The sequence below is a fragment of the Bufo bufo genome, chromosome 11 (genome assembly GCF_905171765.1).
Source record: "Bufo bufo chromosome 11, aBufBuf1.1, whole genome shotgun sequence".
In the NCBI taxonomy this organism is placed as follows: domain Eukaryota; kingdom Metazoa; phylum Chordata; class Amphibia; order Anura; family Bufonidae; genus Bufo; species Bufo bufo.
The window spans coordinates 92166610-92189322 of record NC_053399.1 but is presented as its reverse complement, the minus strand read 5'-3'; the positions used below and the strand labels follow the sequence as shown (position 1 = coordinate 92189322).

The window sequence follows — 22713 nt, the reverse complement described above, 5'->3', positions numbered from 1 at the left end:
GGCAATAATAGGACATGTTCTATCTTTCAACGGAACCGAAAAACTGAAATACAGAAACGGAATGCATGTGGGGTACCTTCCGTTTTTTTTTGCGGAACCATTAAAATAAATGGTTCCGTATACGGAACACAAAAAACGGCCTTAGGATCCATTCACACGTCCGTGGTGTGTTGCGGACCCGCAAATTGCGGATCCGCAACACACCCGGCCGGCACCCGCTATGGAAATGCATAGTGTGCTCTCCGCTTCACGTCCGGGCCAATAGAGAATGAATGGGTCCGCACCCGTTCCGCAAAATTGCGGAACGGGTGCGGACGTGTGAATGGACCCTTAGAAGTAGAAAACGGTCAGTAAAGAAGCTGGCATAGATAGATTTTTCGCCACAGCCCGCTGGCAGCCGCGTCCTTTCTGCCTCGCATTCATTTCAGTAAGAGGCAGGGCTGAGGATTGCGCATTGGACGTGTCCCCTCGCTGCGCAGCCGCCGCTCCGTGATCCTCAGCGCTGTCTCTCATTGAAATGAATGGGAGGCAGAAAGGACGCGGCTGCCAGCGGGCTATGGAGAAGCCAACCCTACTGACCATCTAAGGTGTATGGGGCCCACTCGACATTGAGCTCTGAGATGTTCTACACCTTGATTGGAGTCACCGGAGGTAAATTCAGTGGACTGGACGTGATGTCTATATGAGGTGTCACAGCTGACAAGTGCCTATACAGCTCACAGACAGGATTGAGCTGGCTGCTCCTCCGAACTATGGAATCCGGGTAAGGAACCTTGGTGAGAGAGGTGACCAAAAACCCAATGGTCGCTCTGGCCGAGCTGCAGAGATCCTGTGTGCAAATGGGAGAAACCTTTATGGCAGAGCTGCCCGAGAGAAGCCCGTCCTCAGCAAGGTCTGTATCCGTTTTGTGGTCCCCGAATTTCAGATCCGCAAAAAAAACACAGATCCCGGCCTTGTGCACCATTGTCACCATTTTTATTCAAACTCCTCTAGAAATGTCCTATCCTTGTGCGCAAAAAACGGACAAGAACAGGACTTTTTGGGCGGAGCTGTGGAGTGGACACAATGGGTGAAATGAATGGGTCTGCATCCGATCGCAAAAAGCGCAGATCAGATGGAGACCAAACATACGGCCGTGGGCACGAGAAGCCTCAGACTGGGAGAAACAAGATCCTCTGCTCTGATGGAACCAAGATTCAACTTAATGGCCTCAATTCTAAGTGATGTTTCTGGAGGAAACCAGGCGCCGCTGATCACCTGCCCAATACCATCCCTGCAGTGAAGCATGGAGGTGACAGCATCATGTCTGGGGGAAAATTGCCGCCGCTGATCACCTGCCCGAAACCATCCCTACAGTGAAGCATGGTGGTGGCAGCATCATGTCAGGAGGAAACGAGGCGCCGCTGATCACCTGCCCAATACCATCCATACAGTGAAGCATGGTGGTGGCAGCATCATGTCTGGGGGAAACCCGGCGCCGCTGATCACCTGCCCAATACCATCCCTGCAGTGAAGCATGGTGGTGGCAGCATCATGTCTGGGGGAAAACTGGCGCCGCTGATCACCTGCCCGAAACCATCCCTACAGTGATGCATGGTGGTGGCAGCATCATGTCTGGGGGGAAACCAGGTGCCGCTGATCACCTGCCCAATACTTTCCATACAGTGAAGCATGGTGGTGGCAGCATCATGTCTGGGGGAAAACAGGCGCCGCTGATCACCTGCCCAATACCATCCATACAGTGAAGCATGCTGGTGGCAGCATCATGTCTGGGGGAAAACAGGCGCCGCTGATTTCCTGCCCAATACCATCCGTACAGTGAAGCATGGAGGTGGCAGCATCATGTCTGGGGGAAAACAGGCGCCGCTGATTACCTGCCCAATACCATCCGTACAGTGAAGCATGGAGGTGGCAGCATCATGTCTGGGGGGAAAAAGGCACCGCTGATCACCTGCCCAATACCATCCGTACAGTGAAGCATGGAGGTGGCAGCATCATGTCTGGGCGGGAAACCAGGCGCCGCTGATCACCTGCCCAATACCATCCGTACAGTGAAGCATGGAGGTGGCAGCATCATGTCAGGAGGACACCAGGCGCCGCTGATCACCTGCCCAATACCATCCGTACAGTGAAGCATGGAGGTGGCAGCATCATGTCAGGAGGACACCAGGCGCCGCTGATCACCTGCCCAATACCATCCCTACAGTGAAGCATGGAGGTGGCAGCATCATGTCTGGGGGGAAAAAGGCACCGCTGATCACCTGCCCAATACCATCCATACAGTGAAGCATAGTGGTAGCACCATCAGTTCTGGGGGGAAACCCGGCGCCGCTGATCACCTGCCCAATACCATCCGTACAGTGAAGCATGGAGGTGGCAGCATCATGTCTGGGCGGGAAACCAGGCGCCGCTGATCACCTGCCCAATACCATTCCTACAGTGAAGCATGGAGGTGACAGCATCACCCATGGTTGGACGGGGAGATGCTGAAGCAATATGGCTGTGTACTGCTGAAAAAAAACCAAAAAAAAACAGAAGTTACTCCGTGTGCGTTCCGTTTCCATATGTCCGCAGGGTGGTTCCGCAAAAAATAGAACATGTCGTAGTATTGTCCTCATAACGAACATGGACTGTTCAATTATGGCCAAGCTGTTCTGTCCCGCAAAATGCGGAATGCACACGGACGTCATCCGTATTTTTTTCCCGGATCCGCGGGCTGACGCACAGGACCGTTTGTATTCTGCAGTACACAAAACACGGATCTGTGTGACGTCTGTGTGACATCCGTTTTTTTTGCAGATCCACAACGCCTGCCGTACAAGGATAGGACAGGACAAAATATATTTTTTTAGGGTTTCTCAATACATAAACAAAAAATGAAAGCAGTGTCGTTAAAGAGCCGTAAGAAAAGTGACGGCTCATGGAAAAGGAAGAAGCAGACGCGTATTATTGTCATTACGGTGGGATTATAAATAAAGCTTCTTGTGACGTGACGTCAGACGGGCCGCAGTGGCTGCCGGGAGTTGTAGTACTCTGGGGGGGTAACTACGCCACTTGTGCCGCAATGGCTCCCGGGAGTTGTAGTCAGCGCGGCCGCCATCATGCTCGGCGGCCTTGGAGCAGTTTAGTCTGAATTTGGCGGCCGGGAACGTGGCGTTGTTAGCGGGGAGATAGCCCTCCTAGGCCGCAGCCATGTCTCTAGTGGCCTACGCCAGCAGTGAGGAGAGCGAGTCGGAGTCGGAGATGGCGCCGGAGTCTTCCGGGGGACTCCTCTCCAGCCTTCCCTCAGCACGAAAGGACGGGCCTCCCGCACAGGCCGAAGCCTCGGGCTATCCTGCGGCGTATGCCCGGCAGTCCCCGGGAGAGCAGGAGCAGCACAGCCCGGGGTTCTACGGCCCCCCGGGGGTGTACGGCCTCGGTTACCCGCCCGGATATGGCCCCCCGCCCCCCAACTACGGCTATCCCTCCAGCCCGGGGTATGCGGGCTACAGCCAGGGGCCCACAGGCTTCTACAGCCCCCAGGGGCACAACCACACCAGCTTTCCTCCACCTGGTATGAACCTGCCTCCCCCACAGGGTGGGCATGGTATGGCCTTGCCCCCACCTCACGGAGGACCAGGCCTGAGCCTTCCACCTCCCCATGGGGGGCCTGGTATGAACCTACCTCCACCTCAAGGTGGTCCCAACATGAACCTTCCACCTCCTCCAGGTGGTCCCAACATGAACGTTCCCCCTCCTCATGGTGGGCCCAACATGAACCTCCCTCCACCTCAAGGCGGCCCCAACATGAACCTCCCGCCACCTCAAGGTGGCCCCAACATGAACCTCCCGCCACCTCAAGGTGGCCCCAACATGAACCTCCCGCCACCTCAAGGTGGCCCCAACATGAACCTTCCACCCCCCTCTCACAGTAGCCCAGGATTGAATTTGCCCCTGCCTCAAGGAGCTTCTGGACTCCGTTTGCCCCCACCCCAGAACGCGCATGGTATGAGCCTACCTCCCCCGCAGAACAATTCTGGCTTAAGCTTGCCTCCCCCTCAAGGTGGTCTTGGTATGACCCTCCCTCCTCCTCCATCCGGTAACGGACTTTCCTTGCCTCCCCCCATGGGCGGTCCCCCCTTCCCTCCGCAGGTTAGTGGAGGGCTCGCCCTGCCGCCGCCAGTCAGTAGTCCAGGGCTGAACATTCCTCCTCCTCAGCAGAGCTCGTCGTCCTCCATGACGTTACCTCCTCCAAAAGCTTCTGGCCAAGGGATGAGCCTTCCACCTCCAGAAAATGACAACTCAAAGCCGAAGAAGAGATCGGAGCCGGTGAAGATCAGCGTTCCGGAGCTGAGCGCAGGAGACGTAAGTAAAAGAGCCGGGTGAGACCGCTACAGCCGTGCAGGGAGTACATACATTTCCAGGAGGATTAATAGAGGGATATCCTTAAGCTAAGTGATGTTTCGTGATTTTTATTTATTTTTTACCTGATTGTTTTTTTTCTATTCCGCAGTCCGATTCTGACGAAGATAAACCAAGCAAGAAGAGAGCGATCATCCAGGTTAGTGCGGCCACTAGTGCCCCCCCTCCCGAGAAGGAAAGGATCGGCACATGTGAACATTAGATGGGTGGTCCCAACATGAACCTCCCGCCACCTCAAGGTGGCCCCAACATGAACCTCCCGCCACCTCAAGGTGGCCCCAACATGAACCTCCCGCCACCTCAAGGTGTCCCCAACATGAACCTCCCGCCACCTCAAGGTGTCCCCAACATGAACCTCCCGCCACCTCAAGGTGGCCCCAACCATGAGTCTTCCACCCACCTCTCACAGTAGCCCAGGATTGAATTTGCCCCTGCCTCAAGGAGCTTCTGGACTCCATTTGCCCCCACCCCAGAACGCGCATGGTATTAGCCTACCTCCCCCGCAGAACAATTCTGGGTTCAGCTGACGACTAACTTTAGAAACCAACCTTGTGGGCGCCACGTATGGTCAGTGCCCATCCTACACTTAAAAGGGGTATTCCGTCAACAGTCAGCTTGGTGGGGGCGTCACAAGAAGGGGGCGTCCCCCGTATGATTGGAACTGCCAGAGATTGGGTGAATGGCGTGGCAGCGCACACAAGTCAGCCCATTCATGCGTGGCCCCTGTAACAAGTCCATTATGGCTCTCACCCTCTCTTCTCTTATATTTTTTTGTTTAGAGCTCTAAGGAAGGATTCGGTTTGTCGTCTTTGCTCCCTCAACCAAAAAACGAGGCCAAGCGTCAGCTCCTCCCCTACAGCTTCACCAAAAAGGCGTCCGATGCTGCCAGCGAGGCAAAGCTTCCCAAAATGCCTCTGGTTTCTAAACCCAAGCTCACCCCCAGTCCCGAGGTCTCCCACACGCCCTCCCCGTCCGCCATCAAGGCAGCAGCCAAGAACGCCGCCCTGCAGGTCACCAAGCAGATCACGCAGGAGGAGGAGGAGGAGGACGACGGCGACGAGGACTTCCAGCAGGGCAATTTCTTCTCCTTGTCAGAAAGCAGCGAGGTTCCCCCCTCTCCAGCCGAAAGCTTCAGCTACCCCCTGCCAGCCCCCGACGACGATGGGCCGCCCGGCGTAGATCCCGCCGAGCTGCAGAACGACACCGCTAACGCACCTTTAGAGTTCAAGACGGCAGCCGCTCAAGCGTCCAACCAGTGGTCAGCCATGCCTGGGGAGGACTACACTGCCCAGCAGTACGAGCAGTATCCTGAAGGCGCCTACTTTCCGGTAGGTGTTTGATATGGCGGGGCTCTTCTTCTTCTTTGCTGGTGCGGTGGCCTCGGCTTATTACTCTCCATATTGTCCACAGCAGGAGTATTACGGCAGCGGGTACTACCAGGAGCAGGAGCCGCCCTCCACACAGCGAGACAGCGATGCCAGCAGCTCCTTCATGGATGACGAAGCCGTAAGATTTCAGTTTTTTTTTTTTGGGGTGGGGAGCGGAGATTTTAGGCTGAAACTGTCCCTAACTTTGGTGTCATGAAACCTCTGCATGCAGTTAGGGGCCTAGGGTGTAGCTTTCTGATGATGCCCCGACCACTTCAGCATTGGCTAGACAAATTAGGAACCCGGCACTCCTCCCCAGTGGCGTGGGGCGCATTGTAGTGCGACGTACTGTCCTCAGCTTCATATGTGTCCAGCCGTCCCGACCCCTCTCCAGAGGCATGGGGCGCATGCGCAGTGTAGAGTGGCATACTGTCCTCAGCTTTATATGTGCCCGACACATCGTAGTCTCCTTCAGTGTCATGGGGCGCATGCACAGTGTAGCTAGGCATACTAGCTCTGGCTTCATATGTCTCCAGCACTTCCCGACTCCTCTCCAGTGGCATGGGGCGCATGCGCATTGTAGCGAGACGTACTGTCCTCTGCTTCATATGTCTCCAGCGCTTTCCGACTCCCCTCCAGTGGCATGGGGCGTGTGCGCAGTTTAGCGAGACGTACTGTCCTCTGCTTCATATGTCTCCAGCGCTTTCCGACTCCCCTCCAGTGGCATGGGGCGTGTGCGCAGTGTAGCTAGGCGTACTATCTCTGGCTTCATAGTACTGTGCCCCATTTCAGGGGTATGCTCTTCTTGTAAATCAAAAGTGAAAAGTCAGTCCTGTGTCCCAACACGGACAGTTACTTGCGCTGCTGCTGGTCCCGGAGTAGTGTGGTAGGCAATTCACACTGGATATGCAGATAATGAAAGTTTTGGAACCGCGCTGCTTGAGACTATGTTCCCCGGTCAACAGTGAATAGCACAGGGCACCGGCCCCTCTCTTCTTCACCCAAAGGATCCGATCTTCCACAGACCTCCTCCTCTACAGGGTTAAGAAGATTGGCAGAATAGTGAAGCACCCTTTTGCAAGTTAGTTTAAACGGTTTTATTCTACTCACAAGAGTCGGTAGACAAAAAGCATATAACACAATAAAACCGTCACGTTCCTGCCCGACCCGGGTTTCGCTGCCTCGCTTCTTTGTCGCCCCTGAAGAAGCGAGGCAGCGAAACCCGGGTCGGGCAGGAACGTGACGGTTTTATTGTGTTATATGCTTTTTGTCTACCGACTCTTGTGAGTAGAATAAAACCTTTTAAACTAACTTGCAAAAGGGTGCTTCACTATTCTGCCAATCTTCTTAACCCTGTAGAGGAGGAGGTCTGTGGAAGATCGGATCCTTTGGGTGAAGAAGAGAGGGGCCGGTGCCCTGTGCTATTCACTGTTGACCGGGGAACATAGTCTCAAGCAGCGCGGTTCCAAAACTTTCATCTTCTTGTAAATCGATCACTTGTGATTGGTGGGGGTTCTCACCTCCTGGGGCCCCCACCACGCCGCATCCCATAAATTGCTCCGAGAGATTGTGTCTGGTTGTGCGGATCGCAGGGAGACGTGAAGTGGGCACAGCACCCTGGCTGCTTTCATTCTCATCATCCTGGAGGTCCTAGAGGTCAGACCACCACCAATCATAAAGTGAGGGCATATTGGCTGTCCTCCTCATCATCGTTGTTATTATTGCAGTTCAAACGGCTACAGGGTAAGAGGAACCGGGGAAGGGAAGAAATTAATTTTGTCGAAATCAAAGGCGACGACCAGCTTAGCGGTAACCAGCAATGGCTTACTAAGGCCCTGACAGAAGAGAAGAACATGAAGTCCTTCAGCAAGGTAAGGCCGGCGGAGCAGTAAGTGTGTTCTCCACTTTTCCTTAGAGCCAGTTTGCGGAAAGTGTCAGAAGGAAAAAGCTGCTGCTCTAGCTGCCCATATCTCTGGATTGGTAGCAGCTAGAGCTATGCTCCCGGCTTCCAGATATCGCTGTTAGAAATCGATTTGGCAGTGAATGCAGCTGAAAGTAACTTGATTTCTAATAGCTATATACCCCGACAAATGGGATTCTGGTCTTGTTTAAAAACTTGGAATGTCAGCTTTCAAACAAGACCAGGCCCCATATCTCTAGCTGCTACCAATCCAGAGGTATGGGCAGCTTTTCTCAAACCATGTGCATAGCTCGGGCTAAACAGTTGGTTCCGATTGTCATGAAGATTTTTTTTCCCCTTTGTTTCACCCATTAGAAAAAAGGCGAACAGCCGACAGGACAGCAGAGGCGGAAGCATCAGATCACCTACCTGATCCACCAGGTACGTTTTGGACGGTGCAGGTGGCGCTTCTTTTTCACACTTCTCACAGCATATGGGCTGCCCTATCTGGACCACTGTGGGCATCCTAGTAGCAAGGGATTTCATTAGACCCCCCTTGGCACCAAGGGCGTGACACACTTAGATGCCCTGATCACTATTGACCATAGCTTGACGATGGACCCAGGGGTATAAATAATGGGGGTCTTCCCTCTTCTGTCACTGGGCCTTAACATGTTCTTCCCTTGCAGGCAAAGGAGAGGGAGCTGGAACTGAAGAACGCCTGGTCTGAGAACAAGATGAGCCGGCGGCAGACGCAGGCCAAGTATGGGTTTTGATGCCCAGGCACCGGTTGGGCAAGGTTTGGTTAAATCTCTTGACAGAGATGAGAATCCAGACATCGGTTGTTGGAAGAGGCACAGCTAGAGCGCTCCTCACCATCTACAGAAGAGCTCCCACCGCGACTAATGTCAACTCCCGAAGTGCCACACTACAGTTTTGGCTTGGCGCTGAAAGGGTTTGCCCGTGTAACGTATGACTGGCAGGACGCCGCCCCGGGCCGTTCAAAGGACTCTTCCATACACGCTTCATTTCTTTTTGTGACAGTTGGTCTTCGTTTTGCCCCCAAATCCTGTACCTGTGGGGGATAGTGTCATCTGGTTTACACACTGGCCGATCGACGGGGTCTTTATCAATCCGCTTGACTGCTGTAGAGTTTGGGGGATGGGTTCTGACACGAGGATCCTCCTTCCCCCCCCCCCCCCTTTTTTTTATTTTTTAATTAGACAAATATATAAAAAGGAGGTTTATAAAAGTGGATAATGTCTTCTACTTCTAGTGGGGGTGACCCTTTTGGGCACATCTAACTCAACCACCACTGGAGCACAGGGTAAATATTGGGCGGTATCGGCAGTGATCGGTCACAATGGACATCTTATGGAGATCCAGCCGGTTAGATAGATGGCTCCCCTGTGAGTCAGTGCCTGACCCATTACATTTTTACAAGCACAAATGCCCTGTAGCTAAGATGTCGGGGGTAGCGATAACGTTAAGGGATGTACATTTGGTTTGTGAGAGTCCCTCAGGAGGAAAGGTATTTTCAGTATAGACTTGTAATCCTCCCACCAGCCCTCGCTGAGGGTCTCCTTCATATCGTACAGGTTATATGGCGGCCTGTTCCTCGAGGGCTGGAAAATCCTCATGTTCCTCTCAAACAGCTCCATCTGTAGGCCACGGCAGGTACTGCAAGCTATGCACCACCCATTTTTATTCGCTTAGATCCCAAACTTGGCAGAGGTTTGCTGTGCCCTCTCCTTTGCCCCTGGGGTGTGATGTGAAATGATTAATAAATTCTTTTTATTTTTTTTGTATATATATTATATATCATTATTTTTTTTGACCTGCGCTGTCCATGTTGACTAATTTATCAATGGAAGGGGCTCTATTACAGTGTCTCCTCATTCCTTTTCAATGTGCTTCTACATAGGACCCCGAGATGGACTGATGCTGCTGTTTGCCCCGGTGAGGCCAACGACAGCTCCTCGGGGGCGGGCATTTAACCAGCTCACTGAATACAAAGCTATTTTGTGATGTGAACTCTTGTAAATAATCTAAATTGTGTATATATATATCTATCTATTTTTGAGTTACAACACCTACCGCCTCCCCTCTCCCTATAGCTTTTGTCTAATTCAGAGGGTTCAATGCCTGGAACATTTTGTGGTCTCAACATCTAGTTAGGATAATTACTCTACTAATAAAGTGTTAATTTAAAGGTGCTGCTATTTAAAAAGGACTCTGCTTTCATGAATAGGTTGGTCACGTTTAGTATGTTGAGTCACATTAATATGACCACTTCCTACTTTGGACGTCGGCAGGGCGTAGCTCATGAAGGAATTTAAGTGTGCTGAGCAGGCACGGTGGGTATATAAGGTGTGCGGAGCAGGCACGGTGGGTATATAAGGTGTGCGGAGCAGGCACGGTGGGTATATAAGGTGTGCGGAGCAGGCACGGTGGGTATATAAGGTGTGCGGAGCAGGCACGGTGGGTATATAAGGTGTGCTGAGCAGGCTCGGTGGGTATATAAGGTGAGCTGAGCAGGCACGGTGGGTATATAAGGTGTGCTGAGCAGGCTCGGTGGGTATATAAGGTGTGCTGAGCAGGCTCGGTGGGTATGTAAGGTGTGCTGAGCAGGCTCGGTGGGTATATAAGGTGTGCTGAGCAGGCTCGGTGGGTATATAAGGTGTGCTGAGCTGCCTCGGTGGGTATATAAGGTGTGCTGAGCTGCCTCGGTGGGTATATAAGGTGTGCTGAGCAGGCTCGGTGGGTATGTAAGGTGTGCTGAGCAGGCTCGGTGGGTATATAAGGTGTGCTGAGCAGGCTCGGTGGGTATATAAGGTGTGCTGAGCTGCCTCGGTGGGTATATAAGGTGTGCTGAGCTGCCTCGGTGGGTATATAAGGTGTGTGATAAGCTGTCTACACACACATCCCTCATTGCTGTCATGGGTAAAGGGGTGGTTTATCAGATGATTATTGGTGTAGGTATTTCTGAGTCTGCGCAGTGTGAACAGTCCTCAAGCTGCTGTGGTGAAAGTGTATGGTAAGTGGACAACTGGCTGCAATGTGGAAACTGCGGAGCCCCACGCGCTATTGATGTGAGAAGCGAAGATTGGTTACGAGGCGGACCAACATGATACAGTGGAAAAGCTCACCCCCAAAATGTACCAGGGGGCCACCACTAATACAGCAGTTCAGAGAACACTACTGGGTCTGAAGCAGACGGACGGTCTCTGCTAACAAAGCTGTGTGGGCAGAAAAGGCGGCAGTTTTCCCGGCAGTATCGGACCCCTGCCCATGTTCCTACGTTTTCTGCTTCATGGAACGGATGGATATTGGCGTGTCAGGGGAGAAACGTCAGAGAACAAGCCCCCTGCGGCCATTGCTGGAAGAACACAAGCTGGTGGGGGAAGTGTTATGGTCTGGGGACGGTTTGTGTGACATTGTCATCCATGTGGAAGGCACTTACCCGACTTGGACATGAATTCAGCCTTGCAGATCACGTACAACCATACATGCTGATTGGACAGATGGCATCTTCCTCCGACAACATTGGTTGAAGAGCATGACCAAGTACAACCCTGGCCCCTAATTCCCCGGACTTTAACCCAATTGAGCATCTGTGGGACCACCTCGATCATTGTGTCCGGTCTATAGATCCTCCCCTATTCCCCTTCCAGCAGTCAGCAGGGCTCCACCTACCAGGACCTTATGGAGTCACTCCGACCCTGCCTAGCTGCTGTCCATGGCAGTTATTCTGGATATTAGCTGGTGGTGGTCATCATAATGTGATTCCAATGTAAACAACAGAGATGCAGTACCTAAGATGAACCACAGGATGGCAGCATTGCCTTGCAGGGCATTATACAGGCTGATATCAGAATTGGCTCCCAGCAATTTCTATAATCACATTAACATTTTTTACTGGCTTTTTTTTAAAATATTTTTTTATATTCTGTAAGCATTCAGAGCCTACCCCTAGTGGTGGAGGCAGCTCATTACACTGGAAAAGACATGAAACTTTTAGGCAGTGAGACTGAGCTTTTTCTTGGACAGCAGTACAAATATATGATATGTCATTTACCATTCCCCCCCCCCCCCCCCGCCTTTTTAGATGACCATATTTAACCCTTTAGTCACCAGGGGTGTTTCAGCAGAAACTGTCCAACCGCAGAAATATTTTTAACAAAAGCAAGTATGGTACATGGGAGGACAGGCAAGAAGTGATGGCTGGGGGGTTATTACTTTAGGTTTCGGGTGATGTACGTTCTGCCTGACGGGAACACAAGCACCTTGCGTCCATGCAGAATGTCTTAAAAAAAAAAAAAAAAAGTGCGCACGTGATTCGCGGATCAGTCAACGGCAGCCTTTTAGTGGCTTATATGTACAAAATTTGATTTTTTTCCCCCGACCCTGCAGAGTACGGCCACATTTGACAGCTGTAATGTGGACGAATTTTAACGTCCATGTTACAGCCAAAAATCCTCTCCCGAATGCGTGTCTCATCACTCAGACTAATGGCATCATAGTGATCTCAGCAGGGATTTTTCTAAAAAAAAAAACACCGGAGATTGTCCCGCGTCATCTGCCTTTTTTCCCTGGGCGATTGTTCTTCAATGGGGCGACACAATTTTCCGGAATCTTCTCGTAGATGTTCTCCTCGTCTGGAGCTAATGGACCTGTATGTTGCAAATGGCCCCCCCCATACATTGGGTCATCTAGCTGTAGGGTAGCATGCGGCTTTGTCTGTAAAAAAAATTAAAAAAAGCAGTAAGTTATTTTTGTCACGCCCTTTACTTCATTGGTAATCTTTAGCTTGTGTCATATCGTCAAATATCCATCACCTCCACCATGCCTCAGACATATCCTGTTTTGTCTGTGAATGGGGACAACCTCTTTGGTTCACAGAAGTGAATGAGATGTTGTCACAGTCCCGCCCGTTTCTAATGGATGTAATAAAAGCCACATTGACTTTCAAAACCATATTTCACAACTGTCCAAAAAACATAAAAAATAAGGCAAGTCTTTCATTTTCTTCCATTTGATAAGTTAGCAGATAGAAAGGAACATGACTGAAGGCTCAGACTACACTGAGGATGTTTGTTGTCTGTTACCATGGAGACACATTCTGTATAGATTCTGTAGCTACAAAATCGTCATTTTGAATGAAAGGAAGCTGCAATACCCGTCACCACTGCAATCAAGTAGGGGCGTGCAGGTAGACCAATAAGGAGGCTGACTGGCGGGGGTGTCTTTAGGTGGACCACCAGCAATCTGATGTTGATGGCCTATCCTAATCAATATCATGAACCAGGAAAATTCTTTCGATGATTTATTCAAAAGTGCCTTTAGTAGGGCTCGATGAGACGGGCCACTTCGTGACTAGGGAATGATACCTGCCCTGTTAGTCGGCAGCCAAGAGCCTCTACTAAACACTTACGTGAGACCTCGAGCAATGTCTCCTCTGGCTCCTGGTTTCTTCCTGTGGATTGTAAGAGCGGAAGGATGAATGGAAAGCTGTGGTCTTGTGTTTCACAGCTTTGGGTGCAGGTTTAGGAAGAGTGGAAAGTCCACCAAGACGATTCCAAGCAGCTCTGGAGCTACATGACATGGAGTTCACATCCACCTCGCTGTAGACGTTCTCCGAAATGTCCTTACAAGATCCACGGCCTACGGCATAAAAGGCGATGGACTCCTCAGTAGCATGATGGCGGCTCTCCACCCTTGGTCGGTCCCATAAGTCTGGCTCTGCGTATGTATGGATCTCTGCCGGAGGGTTGTATGTAGGCGTTAACGATGGAGACTCAACATCTACGTCCCTCTCATCATCTCCTGAAGGCTTCCTAACTGGTGCATAGGTTAAAAGTGGGTCATGGTCTTGTGGACTGGGTATGGGTTCTTTCTTGGGAAATGCTGGGTCCTTCTTTACAGATTGGGGTGAAGCATATTCTACCTGTACAAAAAAAAAAGTTTGTTGTATAGGATTAGAAGAACATGTCCCCCCCCCCCCCAAAAAAAACAATGCTACTATAAGGTTCTGCCGCACTACCACACAACCTGTGGACAATAGAGGTGCTGTTTTTGGATAAAAGAAGCCATCTTTTAAATCCAGGACAACCATTAAGGGTCAAAAAATAAAGTAATATTACCGGTATTTTCACGTCACAGAATAGTTTGTTCGTTTCTTTGGGGGAGGTGGATAATTGAATCGTGATGTCTGGTGGTGCCTGGTTCTGTTTACTGATCTTGGCATACATCAGAGCACCGGCGGCCATATCTTGCGTGCTATCTTGCATCAGGCTGGAGACCTTCTGTTTAAAAGGGTTCTGTAGACCATAAAACATGATTATATGTATGCATGTGTTTTTGGACCATGAATGGTGAGCATGCTTCACAACTGGAAGTGATCAGAACAGCTTAGAAACATTTTTGGGAAATCGATACGGAGACCCTAGTTTTGGGTGTCATTGTCTGTGATTGTCTTCAGTACACGCTATGGGATGTCCACTATGGAGTATCCACCAGGGATAAGATGATCAAAGGGTATTTTGCTGTCTTATCAGTATGTTCCTTTCAGGCTGCAGCATCTCAAAAACATATCCAAATTTGCCCTTCCTTAGGATACATTCACACGACACTACTTATGGGTCCGCTTCCGTTCGGCAAATTTTGCAGAACGGAGTCTGATCCATTCGCTTCAACGGACAGCACACCATCCAGTTTGAAGACCACGGTCGTGTGAATGTAGTTGTACCCTTACTGTGGAGAAGGTCAAAAACTTATTTTTGCTTCATTCTCGTATTCATTACTATAACTAGGGATGAGCAAAGCGAGCTTTGGATACTACATCTGAAGTCATTTCGCTAAAAACTTTAGTTTTAATGCTGTTCGGAGATCCGTCTCTGTAAAGCATTAAAATGAACGGCCTCTGATGAGGCGATGTTCGTTCTTCACAAAGTCGCTCGTGACTTCGTTGAATAACTTTGGTAGTTGATTTTTTTAAAAGTGGAAAACCAATTTAAAACTTGGAACCCAAGTCGGCTTTGGTTCCGAGGTACCAGTCGTAACCGAAGCCGAGTTCGGTTCCACGTCTTGAAGCAGTTCTCCATATTAAAAATCAAGTCCCTAAGTTATTCAACGGAGACCGTACATTTTAACGCTGTATAGAGACGGATCTCCGCTAAAAACTTTGTTTTAATGCTGTACGAAGCGGCTCGGAATGTAGCATCCCGAACTATAACTCATCACTAATTGTCCGTCTCCTCTCCAGTCACTGCACCGAAGCCTCCACCCTGTTCGTCACCATGCCAATGCCTCCACCGAGTTTCGGTCACACACATTTTGCCCATCCACTATAAAATACAATTTATATTTACGGTATTTCTCTCACCGACAAAGCTCTCCACAGTGCTGCACCCCCTACATCTCCTCCCTTATTTGTATCCTCCACCCCACCATACTATCCATTCTCCCAATTATAGAAGACCATAATCCAAACCTCCCACTCATGCTGAGCCAGTTCTCTGGAATGCACTACCGCAGACAGTCAGGTTAATTCCCAACATCCACACATTATAAGTTTGTGTGTCTAATGTCTGGTTTACCTGTCCCCTCTGAAGGTGCTGCAGAATATCCTGCCATTATATAAATATTATGTCTATTTTTCTACAGTTGGGACCCCAAGTGAACCTCTGTAATCTGGGGGAACCAAATAAGAAGTGTTCAGTTTCCCTGCACTGCCTCCGCAGGGGAAGTGAGGCATTGCACAGTTTTCATTAAAATCGATGGGCTGTCTGTGTAATGGAATAATAAGAGTCCAGTATATACCGTGGGACAGGCCGTCGTCAGCATCTCTTTGTAAGGCTCCACAGGAAACCTACAGTAGTGACTGACTAGATCTTGTAGACTGGGGTGGACGCTCTTCTCTCCTTCTATCACGTACCGCTCGTCTTCCAGCTGATTGATGATGAAGTGACGGCAGCGCTCCGTGCCCCTGGTGACGAGACAACCATCAACACCATTGGATTCAATGTGGCTTAATATGTCAATCATGCTTCCATCATTTGGGGCGCGTCGAAACGCATAGGGTAATTTCTCATGGGAAACCATCCAATGTCACAATAAAACCCACACCACATTCAAGGCATTTTCCTATTGGCCACCATTTTTGTCTCTCGTGGTACGGAAAGCCATACAGTACAAAATAGTTCCCATGAGGTGGTCCAAAATGGATGTTCCCCACCTCTATGGTTCATCTGGGCCCGCATTGGAGAAGACATTTTTATTGATTTTCCCCCCACAATAAGCTTCATTCAGACAGACCACCATGATATCATGGTACGTTGCGACACCTTACCTGTAAGACAGGACAAATCCCACTCGGCTTTCACAGAAACGGATAAGAAAACATCCCAACTGCTTATCTTGTAATATCTCTTCTGCTCGGCTGTGTGTGACAGGAGGAATAACAGTGATAATCTGATGATGTCATCAGTAAATCCAGTCCAGTATTTTTATTGGCGGAGGGTATACATGTTGCTATAGGGGGGTCAATCTGCCTTTTAAAAGTCTTGTTAGCTTTTGGTTGGCTCTGACGGAGATGCTGACTGTGGCTATAGGGGGTCAAATCGTGATGGTGATAGCTGGCCTCGTTAAGAGGTTGTCCAGAATTATAAAAACATGGCTGCTTTCTTCAAGAAATGGCGCCAGACCTGTCTTTTGGTCTTGAATTGCAGCTCAGGTCCATTACTTCAAGCACGGGTCAGCTGTAATACCACGCACAACCTGTGTACAGGGTGGTGCTGTTTTTAGGAGAAAATAGCCATGTTTTTCTACCCCCTTTCAATTACAGTCTATAGATTTTTTTAAAAAATAACTATAGATTTACGTGATTCGACAGAATTTTGCCACAACCTTCAAGTGGCGTCGATTACCTGAAAATGCTAAATTCAACCCCAGCTCTGTTTTTAGAAACCCCTGAAAACCACAATGACATCCTGTTGAAGTTTACAAGTACGCACCGCATCTATTCTGAGTAAAAAAAATGGCGGTGTCCTCTTAGTCGCTACCAGAATTACGCAAATGACTTACGTTTTGATTTGGACGATAAAAATTAACCCTGCTCAGCTCTATCCCTTTATTCACAGAAATTTTGAAACAGCGCCACTCCTGTCCATTGGCTGTGTCTGGAACCGCAGCCTAACGACATTCATTTGTAAGAGATTGTTACTTACCACTCCGGGTTCCTGCAGCGAGTCCTTCCTGGATCCAGCTGACAGCCATGTCCAGTCCTCGGGAAACCAGAAGCCTCCTGTCTTCTGCTGATCTCGAGCAGGCCACTGGTCACCGCACGGTGGGGTCGGGTTGCCAAGATGACGTCAGGTCCTGGCAGAGTGTTCAGCGGCAGCATTTCGCCTGCTGATTTAAGATTTTTTCGGTCCTGGTTCATGTTTCTATATTTCTGCTATTGTGTTTGACTCCTGAATTGATCCTGATCCTGACCTAGGACTTCCTCACCACACTCCTGCCTTTATCCTTGGATTCTCTGCCTGATACCTGTTGTTCTCCTCCTGATTCTGACCCCCATTCCTGCCCTCCCTTCTCATCCTTTGCCCTGTTATATTCCTGACCACTTTCCTAGTCAAAACCCTTGGTTCTGCTATTGTGTTTTACTCCTGAATTGACCCTGATCCTGACCTAGGACTTCCTCACCACACTCCTGCCTTTACCCTTGGATTATCTGCCTGGTACCTGTTGTTCTCCTACTTCTGACCATGATCCCTACACTTCCAGCTATCCTCTGCTCTGTCTTATTCGTGACAACCCTTAGCTGTGTTTCTGACCACAATCCTGCCTTGTCCCTTGGATTATCCCACTGGTACCTCTTGTTCTAATCCTGGTCCTGTCCCCATTCCTGACTACGCTCCCATCTCTTCCTCTGCCTTGTTGTATTCCCGACTTCTTTCCTAGTGATGACCCTTGGGTATATTCCTGACCATGATTCCACCTCATCCTTGGCCCTGTTGCATTCCTCACCACTTTTCTAGTGACAACTCTTGGCTTTGTTCCTGACTACACTACTACTGTGTCATCACTATTCTGGGCTACAAAGCCTGGTAAACTCCGCACAGCAAAGTCTGAAGACAGAGCATCGCTTAGAGTCAGCATCTCGAGTACATGACCGTACAGTGATTTAGCTGCAATACCATTGGAAAAGAGTGGCGCTGTTTCTGGAAAAAAGAAGACCTATTTGTTTTCCTCATCCTAGATAGCTCCTTCAGCTCCCATGCGGAAAAAGTTATGTAATGTAACGGCTTCATAGCAGCGCGAGCACTGAAACTCACTTCCGTGTAATAAATCCATGGAACCAATCTGCAAACCGACCGTTCTTCAGCATCTTCTTCCTCTGAGTCCTTTCAAACCATTGATAAGTTTGGTCTTTTAGGGTGGCTCCAGTGTTTCCTGAGGTCTCCTTAGGCACAGAGATGGTGACGGAAGAGTCCATATTCTAGGAAACATAAAACATGGCAGTTTAGAATGTGACCGACGTCCCCACCAGTCACAGCCCTGCCCATGTGCTTTGGTGGAGATCCATAAAGTGGTCACAAGATGAAGGATCCCTGGAGCTTACAAATGATCTCCTGCATCTCCAGAAAAAGAGCCTTCAGAACCTAATTGAAATTTGGCTCCATGACTCCACAAATACTAGCATGGTTAGCAAACATGAGGAAGCGAATTCTGACGGTGAATAGAAAATGGAAGACATGAAAGGGACATTTCTATATAGGGTTTTTGGACTTGTCCGTCTGTGTTGGCTGACTGACCTCTCCGTGGCATGCTGTGTGGCTGCCGGGTACATCCTTGTTTGGAGGAATTGGTTTGAAAGTACTGAAGAGGATGGGTGGGTAATCTATGGGAAAGAATATTTATAAAAAAAATCAGGTATTTAAAGTACAAAAATGGACAATATGAAGGTAGTCAAATGGCACAAAATGCGTTAGAAATGACAGAATATAGGAGGGGGGGGGGGGGGCCTTGAAATTTCAAGCTACATCTCCATTAAGGAGCACCAAGTAAGACTAGGGCTGAGGCATGTTTGTGAGAAGTGAAAATTATGTCATCACATTTCAATATCACAAGTAATTATTTTGAATGCAGTTGAGTTGCGACATGCTACATAACCCGACCTAGCTGGATTTTTGTTCGCAGGTCACTTGAGCAGATGTGAACAAAGCCTTAGACCTGCACACATTGCCCTGGTAATATGGACACAGACGTGAAGCCTTGTCACCGCTTATTCATCAAGTTCAAGGGACATCCTTGTTCTTTAGGATAGGTATCAGACTTGTCAGACTGCGTACCACCATCTACTTGGCAGATCGCTCACTTTTTATTGCAAAATTTTTGAGGGAAGTGAATGTGCAGGTATTTTAGGATAAGAAATGTACTTCAAAGGGGTTGTCTGGTACTTTCTGAGCCTCGGACGCAGATGTGAACGAAGCCTCAGTCATACACCCGTTTCACTGGAAAGTGAGTAATCAGACGGATTTCTCCCTTTTTGAGGTTCCTTGAGCCTCTGCTCATGAGATCGTTATCAGAGGTTCATATATCTGAGAGCATGTCATCACAGCATTTCCGACATGTTCTCTATATAGAAATGAACAGGATGTGGAATTTAGGTTGCAGATTTTCTTGTGTGCCAAAATGTTTTATTTTTGGATGGAGATTCGTTGCTGGAGCTTTAGAATGATTTAGAGATCTGTTTCGCTCCTAGATGATCTATCTTTGGGGTTATCGGTGGTGGTCCACCCCCTTGGGATCAGGAGAACAAAGCATCTGCCACATGGTAGCAAAGCTGAGAAGACATCTTCTGCAGGGGAAGTAAGAAGGGTTTATGTTATCAGCTGCCAGAGGGGGAAGGAGACTGGTTCTGCACAGAGATTTTTGTTTAAAAATAGCTAGTAAAAGCATTTCAGGATTTGGTATAAAAATGAACTTTTGTTCGAACAGGGTAAACGGAAAGATTTGAATACAATTGTTAGAGAGTTTGGGATTCCCCAAAAAGATATGTATAAATATTTCCAGCTTAGGAATGCGTTGCGGACAGTTGTGCAGGATGATAAATATAGAATGGAAAAATCTGATATACTGCACAAAATTACTAATGAGGGCGAAAGAGGAGGAATAACCGCAAAAAGATATAGGATATTGATGGAGGGCAAAAAGAAACAGATTATAATACTCGCCAGGAAAAAATGGGAAAATGAACTTCAATCTTTTACGGAAGATAAATGGAAAGATGCCCTCAGAAGCTATTCTGAGGTCTCCAATAGGGGCTCACATAAGATTTCACAGTTTTTTGTAGTTGACAGGCTGCATCGATCCCCACGGATATTGAAAAAAATGGGTGTGAGAGCCTCGGATAAATGTTCAAAATGTAGGAGAGAGAATGCCGATTTAATACATTGTTTTTGGAGATGCCCAAGATTGTTCAGATATTGGACAGAAATAGTAGAGACTGTACATCTAATTTTGAAGGTCCAAATATCTGAAGATCCTGAGACTTGTATATTAGGGGCAACTGAACATCTGAATTTAAATTGTGTACATTCTCTATAATCAAGCTCCATCGTATAGACTCGGTATAATCAACCTCTGCCTTATAGACTATACAGGTAAAACTCGAAAAATTGGAATATTGTGCAAAGTTCATTTATTTCAGTAATGCAACTTAAAAGGTGAAACTAACACATGAGAGACTCATTACAGGCAAAGCGAGAGATTCCAAGCCTTTATTTGTTATAATTTGGATGATTGTGGCTTACAGCTTATGAAACCCCAAAGTCACAATTTTGAGGTCCCCTTTGCTCAGGGGGTATGGATTAATTAGCTGTCTAGAGGGTGACACTTTGAGCCTAGAATATTGAAACTTTTCACAAAATTCTAATTTTAGGCTGCATTAATGCAATTCCTTTTAATTTGCATTACTGAAATAAATGGACGTTTCCCCAATATTCTAATTTTTCGAGTTTCACCTGTATAATCAACTTCTGCCTTATAGACTCTATTAATTAACCTCTACCTTATAGACTCTATATGATCAACCTCCACCTTATAGACTCTATATGATCAAGCTTCATCGTATAGACTCTATATAATCAACCTCCACCTTATAGACTCTATATAATCAACCTCCATCGTATATACTCTTTATAAACAAGCTCCATCGTATATACTCTTTATAAACAAGCTCCATCGTATAGACTCTATATAATCAACCTCCACCTTATAGACTCTATATAATCAACCTCCATCGTATAGACTCTATATAATCAAGCTCCCTCGTAAAGACTCTATATAATCAACCTCCACCTTATAGACTCTATATAATTAACCTCCACCTTATAGACTCTATATTATCAAGCTTCATCGTATAGACTCTATATAATCAACCTCCACCTTATAGACTCTATATAATCAACCTCCACCTTATAGACTCTATATAATCAAGCTCCATCGTATAGACTCTATATAATCAACCTCCACCTTATAGACTCTATATAATCAAGCTTCATCGTATAGACTCTATATAATCAAACTCCACCTTATAGACTCTATATAATCAAGCTCCATTGTATCAACTCTTTATAATCAACTTCTACCTTATAGACTCTATATAATTAACCTCCACCTTATAGACTCTATATAATCAAACTCCGAGTCCACCTTATACACTCTATATAATCAAGCTCTGCCTTGTCTCCAATACAGTCTTTACATAGGGCACATTATACAATGTATATATCACAGGACATAAGTACAAGTGTCCCCCTTGACAGACCACCTCACATTGGCATATTTGTCCGCCCAATTCAGCCTGTGTTTTCCTTGCAGTTTACAAAACCTCTGACTATAATGGGTCAATGTGGTCCTACATGGACAACAAGACGTACACCTGCCTTCTATAATCCGTCTTCTACCTGTCTAATATGTGTCGGCAGCTCCTTCAAGACAACTCCTATATTCTATGAGCTGTTAAATCCTTGAATTACTCACCCATCCCTCTTTTAAAAGATGTTCTGCAGCAGGTTAAAAAGGAATTTCAAAGATTTTAAAAGGGAATGGGGGGGGGATTAATGTCATGGATTGACAGAAGTCTTGCCCTCTTTTTTACAAAGTGGTTCTGAACCAACGTGTCCTAAAGTTCACATATGAACATCTACCACAGCTTCTGAAGAACGTCTTGGTGAAGATCTGCAGCAACTTCATACCAGTCAAGAGCGTATACAATTAATACAGGGCAGATATAACAGTCACTACTAGGCCCCACGTTCTGTCAGTCCTAAGTCAACCATAAATTTCCAATAGATCATAGCCGGTTGGACATCTCCAGCATCAAATTTCAGGATTTGGTAATTTTTTTGGGTGGTGGTTCCTTGATGTCTCCTTTCAACTTCTCAACCCAAGACCCTAAAATGAGCCAATATGAAATCCACAACCAACCAGGCGCTTACCGTTCTGGTAGTCATAGGCCATCCCTGCCGCTCTGTAGAAAATCTGAGAGTGAGTTCCTGGCTCATTGCTTGTATATTCTCAGTGGCAGGAAATAAAGTCTAAGCCACAACACAAGGCGACGTCAAGAAGCTGACAGAGCTGAGAAGGCGAGAAGAACATCCCTTGTCACTTACGTCATGGAAACAGGGCCCAACGCAGCTGAGCTTTGCAATTTTGAAGAATGATTGGGTCTGGGTTTTTTTTTCTATCCCTTTTTTGACATATTGTGTGACTTTCTAAAAAATTATTGTTCCTGTTTTCAGAAGACGGTCACAGAGCGGTGATGTCGTCTCGTTAAGTGAGACTTCTATCTGGGCATATGAATGGCATAGATGGGGGGTGTCCTGTTTGGACCTTCCTGGAGTTCGCCTATCGGCGCCATGTGATACCATATTTTCCCTTCAAATATCTGCTAATTTTCTGTATTTCTTTTGCCACCAGTTCAGACCACTCAGAGGTCAGGGGTCATCGGCACAACTTTTAGCCACATCTACGTCC

The 22713-nt window shown here is 47.9% G+C and overlaps 2 protein-coding genes across 6 annotated transcripts; one reads left to right on the top strand and one right to left on the bottom strand.

The window, feature by feature from the left end:
• Window positions 1-311: 311 nt before the first annotated feature.
• Window positions 312-22302, bottom strand: SH2D2A (SH2 domain containing 2A). 3 transcript variants are annotated; one of them, XR_005774726.1, is made up of 9 exons: window positions 22176-22302; window positions 18486-18571; window positions 18006-18169; window positions 16019-16108; window positions 15490-15655; window positions 13812-13988; window positions 13103-13615; window positions 12178-12408; window positions 312-330 (listed from the first exon to the last, which is right to left on the bottom strand). XR_005774726.1 is itself a non-coding variant. In XM_040411230.1 (8 exons), exons 1-8 carry the CDS (start codon window positions 22195-22197, stop codon window positions 12244-12246), a joined length of 1383 nt encoding a protein of 460 aa, XP_040267164.1. In that variant the 5' UTR covers window positions 22198-22302; the 3' UTR covers window positions 12068-12243. The 3 variants fall into 3 exon arrangements, 2 of the variants coding, with proteins under 2 accessions (XP_040267164.1, XP_040267165.1); XM_040411230.1 differs by lacking the exon at window positions 312-330 and having other exon boundaries at window positions 12068-12408; XM_040411231.1 differs by lacking the exons at window positions 312-330; window positions 18486-18571 and having other exon boundaries at window positions 12068-12408; window positions 22176-22229.
• PRCC (proline rich mitotic checkpoint control factor) lies at window positions 3070-9053 on the top strand. 3 transcript variants are annotated; one of them, XM_040411228.1, is made up of 7 exons: window positions 3071-4344; window positions 4493-4540; window positions 5181-5729; window positions 5815-5907; window positions 7496-7639; window positions 8044-8109; window positions 8358-9053. In XM_040411228.1, exons 1-7 carry the CDS (start codon window positions 3193-3195, stop codon window positions 8442-8444), a joined length of 2139 nt encoding a protein of 712 aa, XP_040267162.1. In that variant the 5' UTR covers window positions 3071-3192; the 3' UTR covers window positions 8445-9053. The 3 variants fall into 3 exon arrangements, with proteins under 3 accessions (XP_040267163.1, XP_040267162.1, XP_040267161.1); XM_040411227.1 differs by having other exon boundaries at window positions 5812-5907; XM_040411229.1 differs by lacking the exons at window positions 7496-7639; window positions 8044-8109; window positions 8358-9053 and adding an exon at window positions 5957-6533 and having other exon boundaries at window positions 3070-4344; window positions 5812-5923.
• Window positions 22303-22713: the final 411 nt, after the last annotated feature.

Bases quoted from the DNA above. Each gene is read 5' to 3' on its own strand.
- PRCC (XM_040411227.1), top strand. From the start codon at position 3,193: ATGTCTCTAGTGGCCTACGCCAGCAGTGAGGAGAGCGAGTCGGAGTCG. The intron at 5,730-5,811 runs GTAGGTGTTTGA...TATTGTCCACAG, and splicing joins CTGAAGGCGCCTACTTTCCG to CAGGAGTATTACGGCAGCGG. The intron at 7,640-8,043 runs GTAAGGCCGGCG...TTCACCCATTAG, and splicing joins ACATGAAGTCCTTCAGCAAG to AAAAAAGGCGAACAGCCGAC.
- SH2D2A (XM_040411230.1), bottom strand. From the start codon at position 22,197: ATGGCCTATGACTACCAGAACG. The intron at 18,170-18,485 runs GTCAGTCAGCCA...TATGTTTCCTAG, and splicing joins ACACAGCATGCCACGGAGAG to AATATGGACTCTTCCGTCAC. The intron at 15,656-16,018 runs GTAAGGTGTCGC...TCTCGTCACCAG, and splicing joins GGATTTGTCCTGTCTTACAG to GGGCACGGAGCGCTGCCGTC.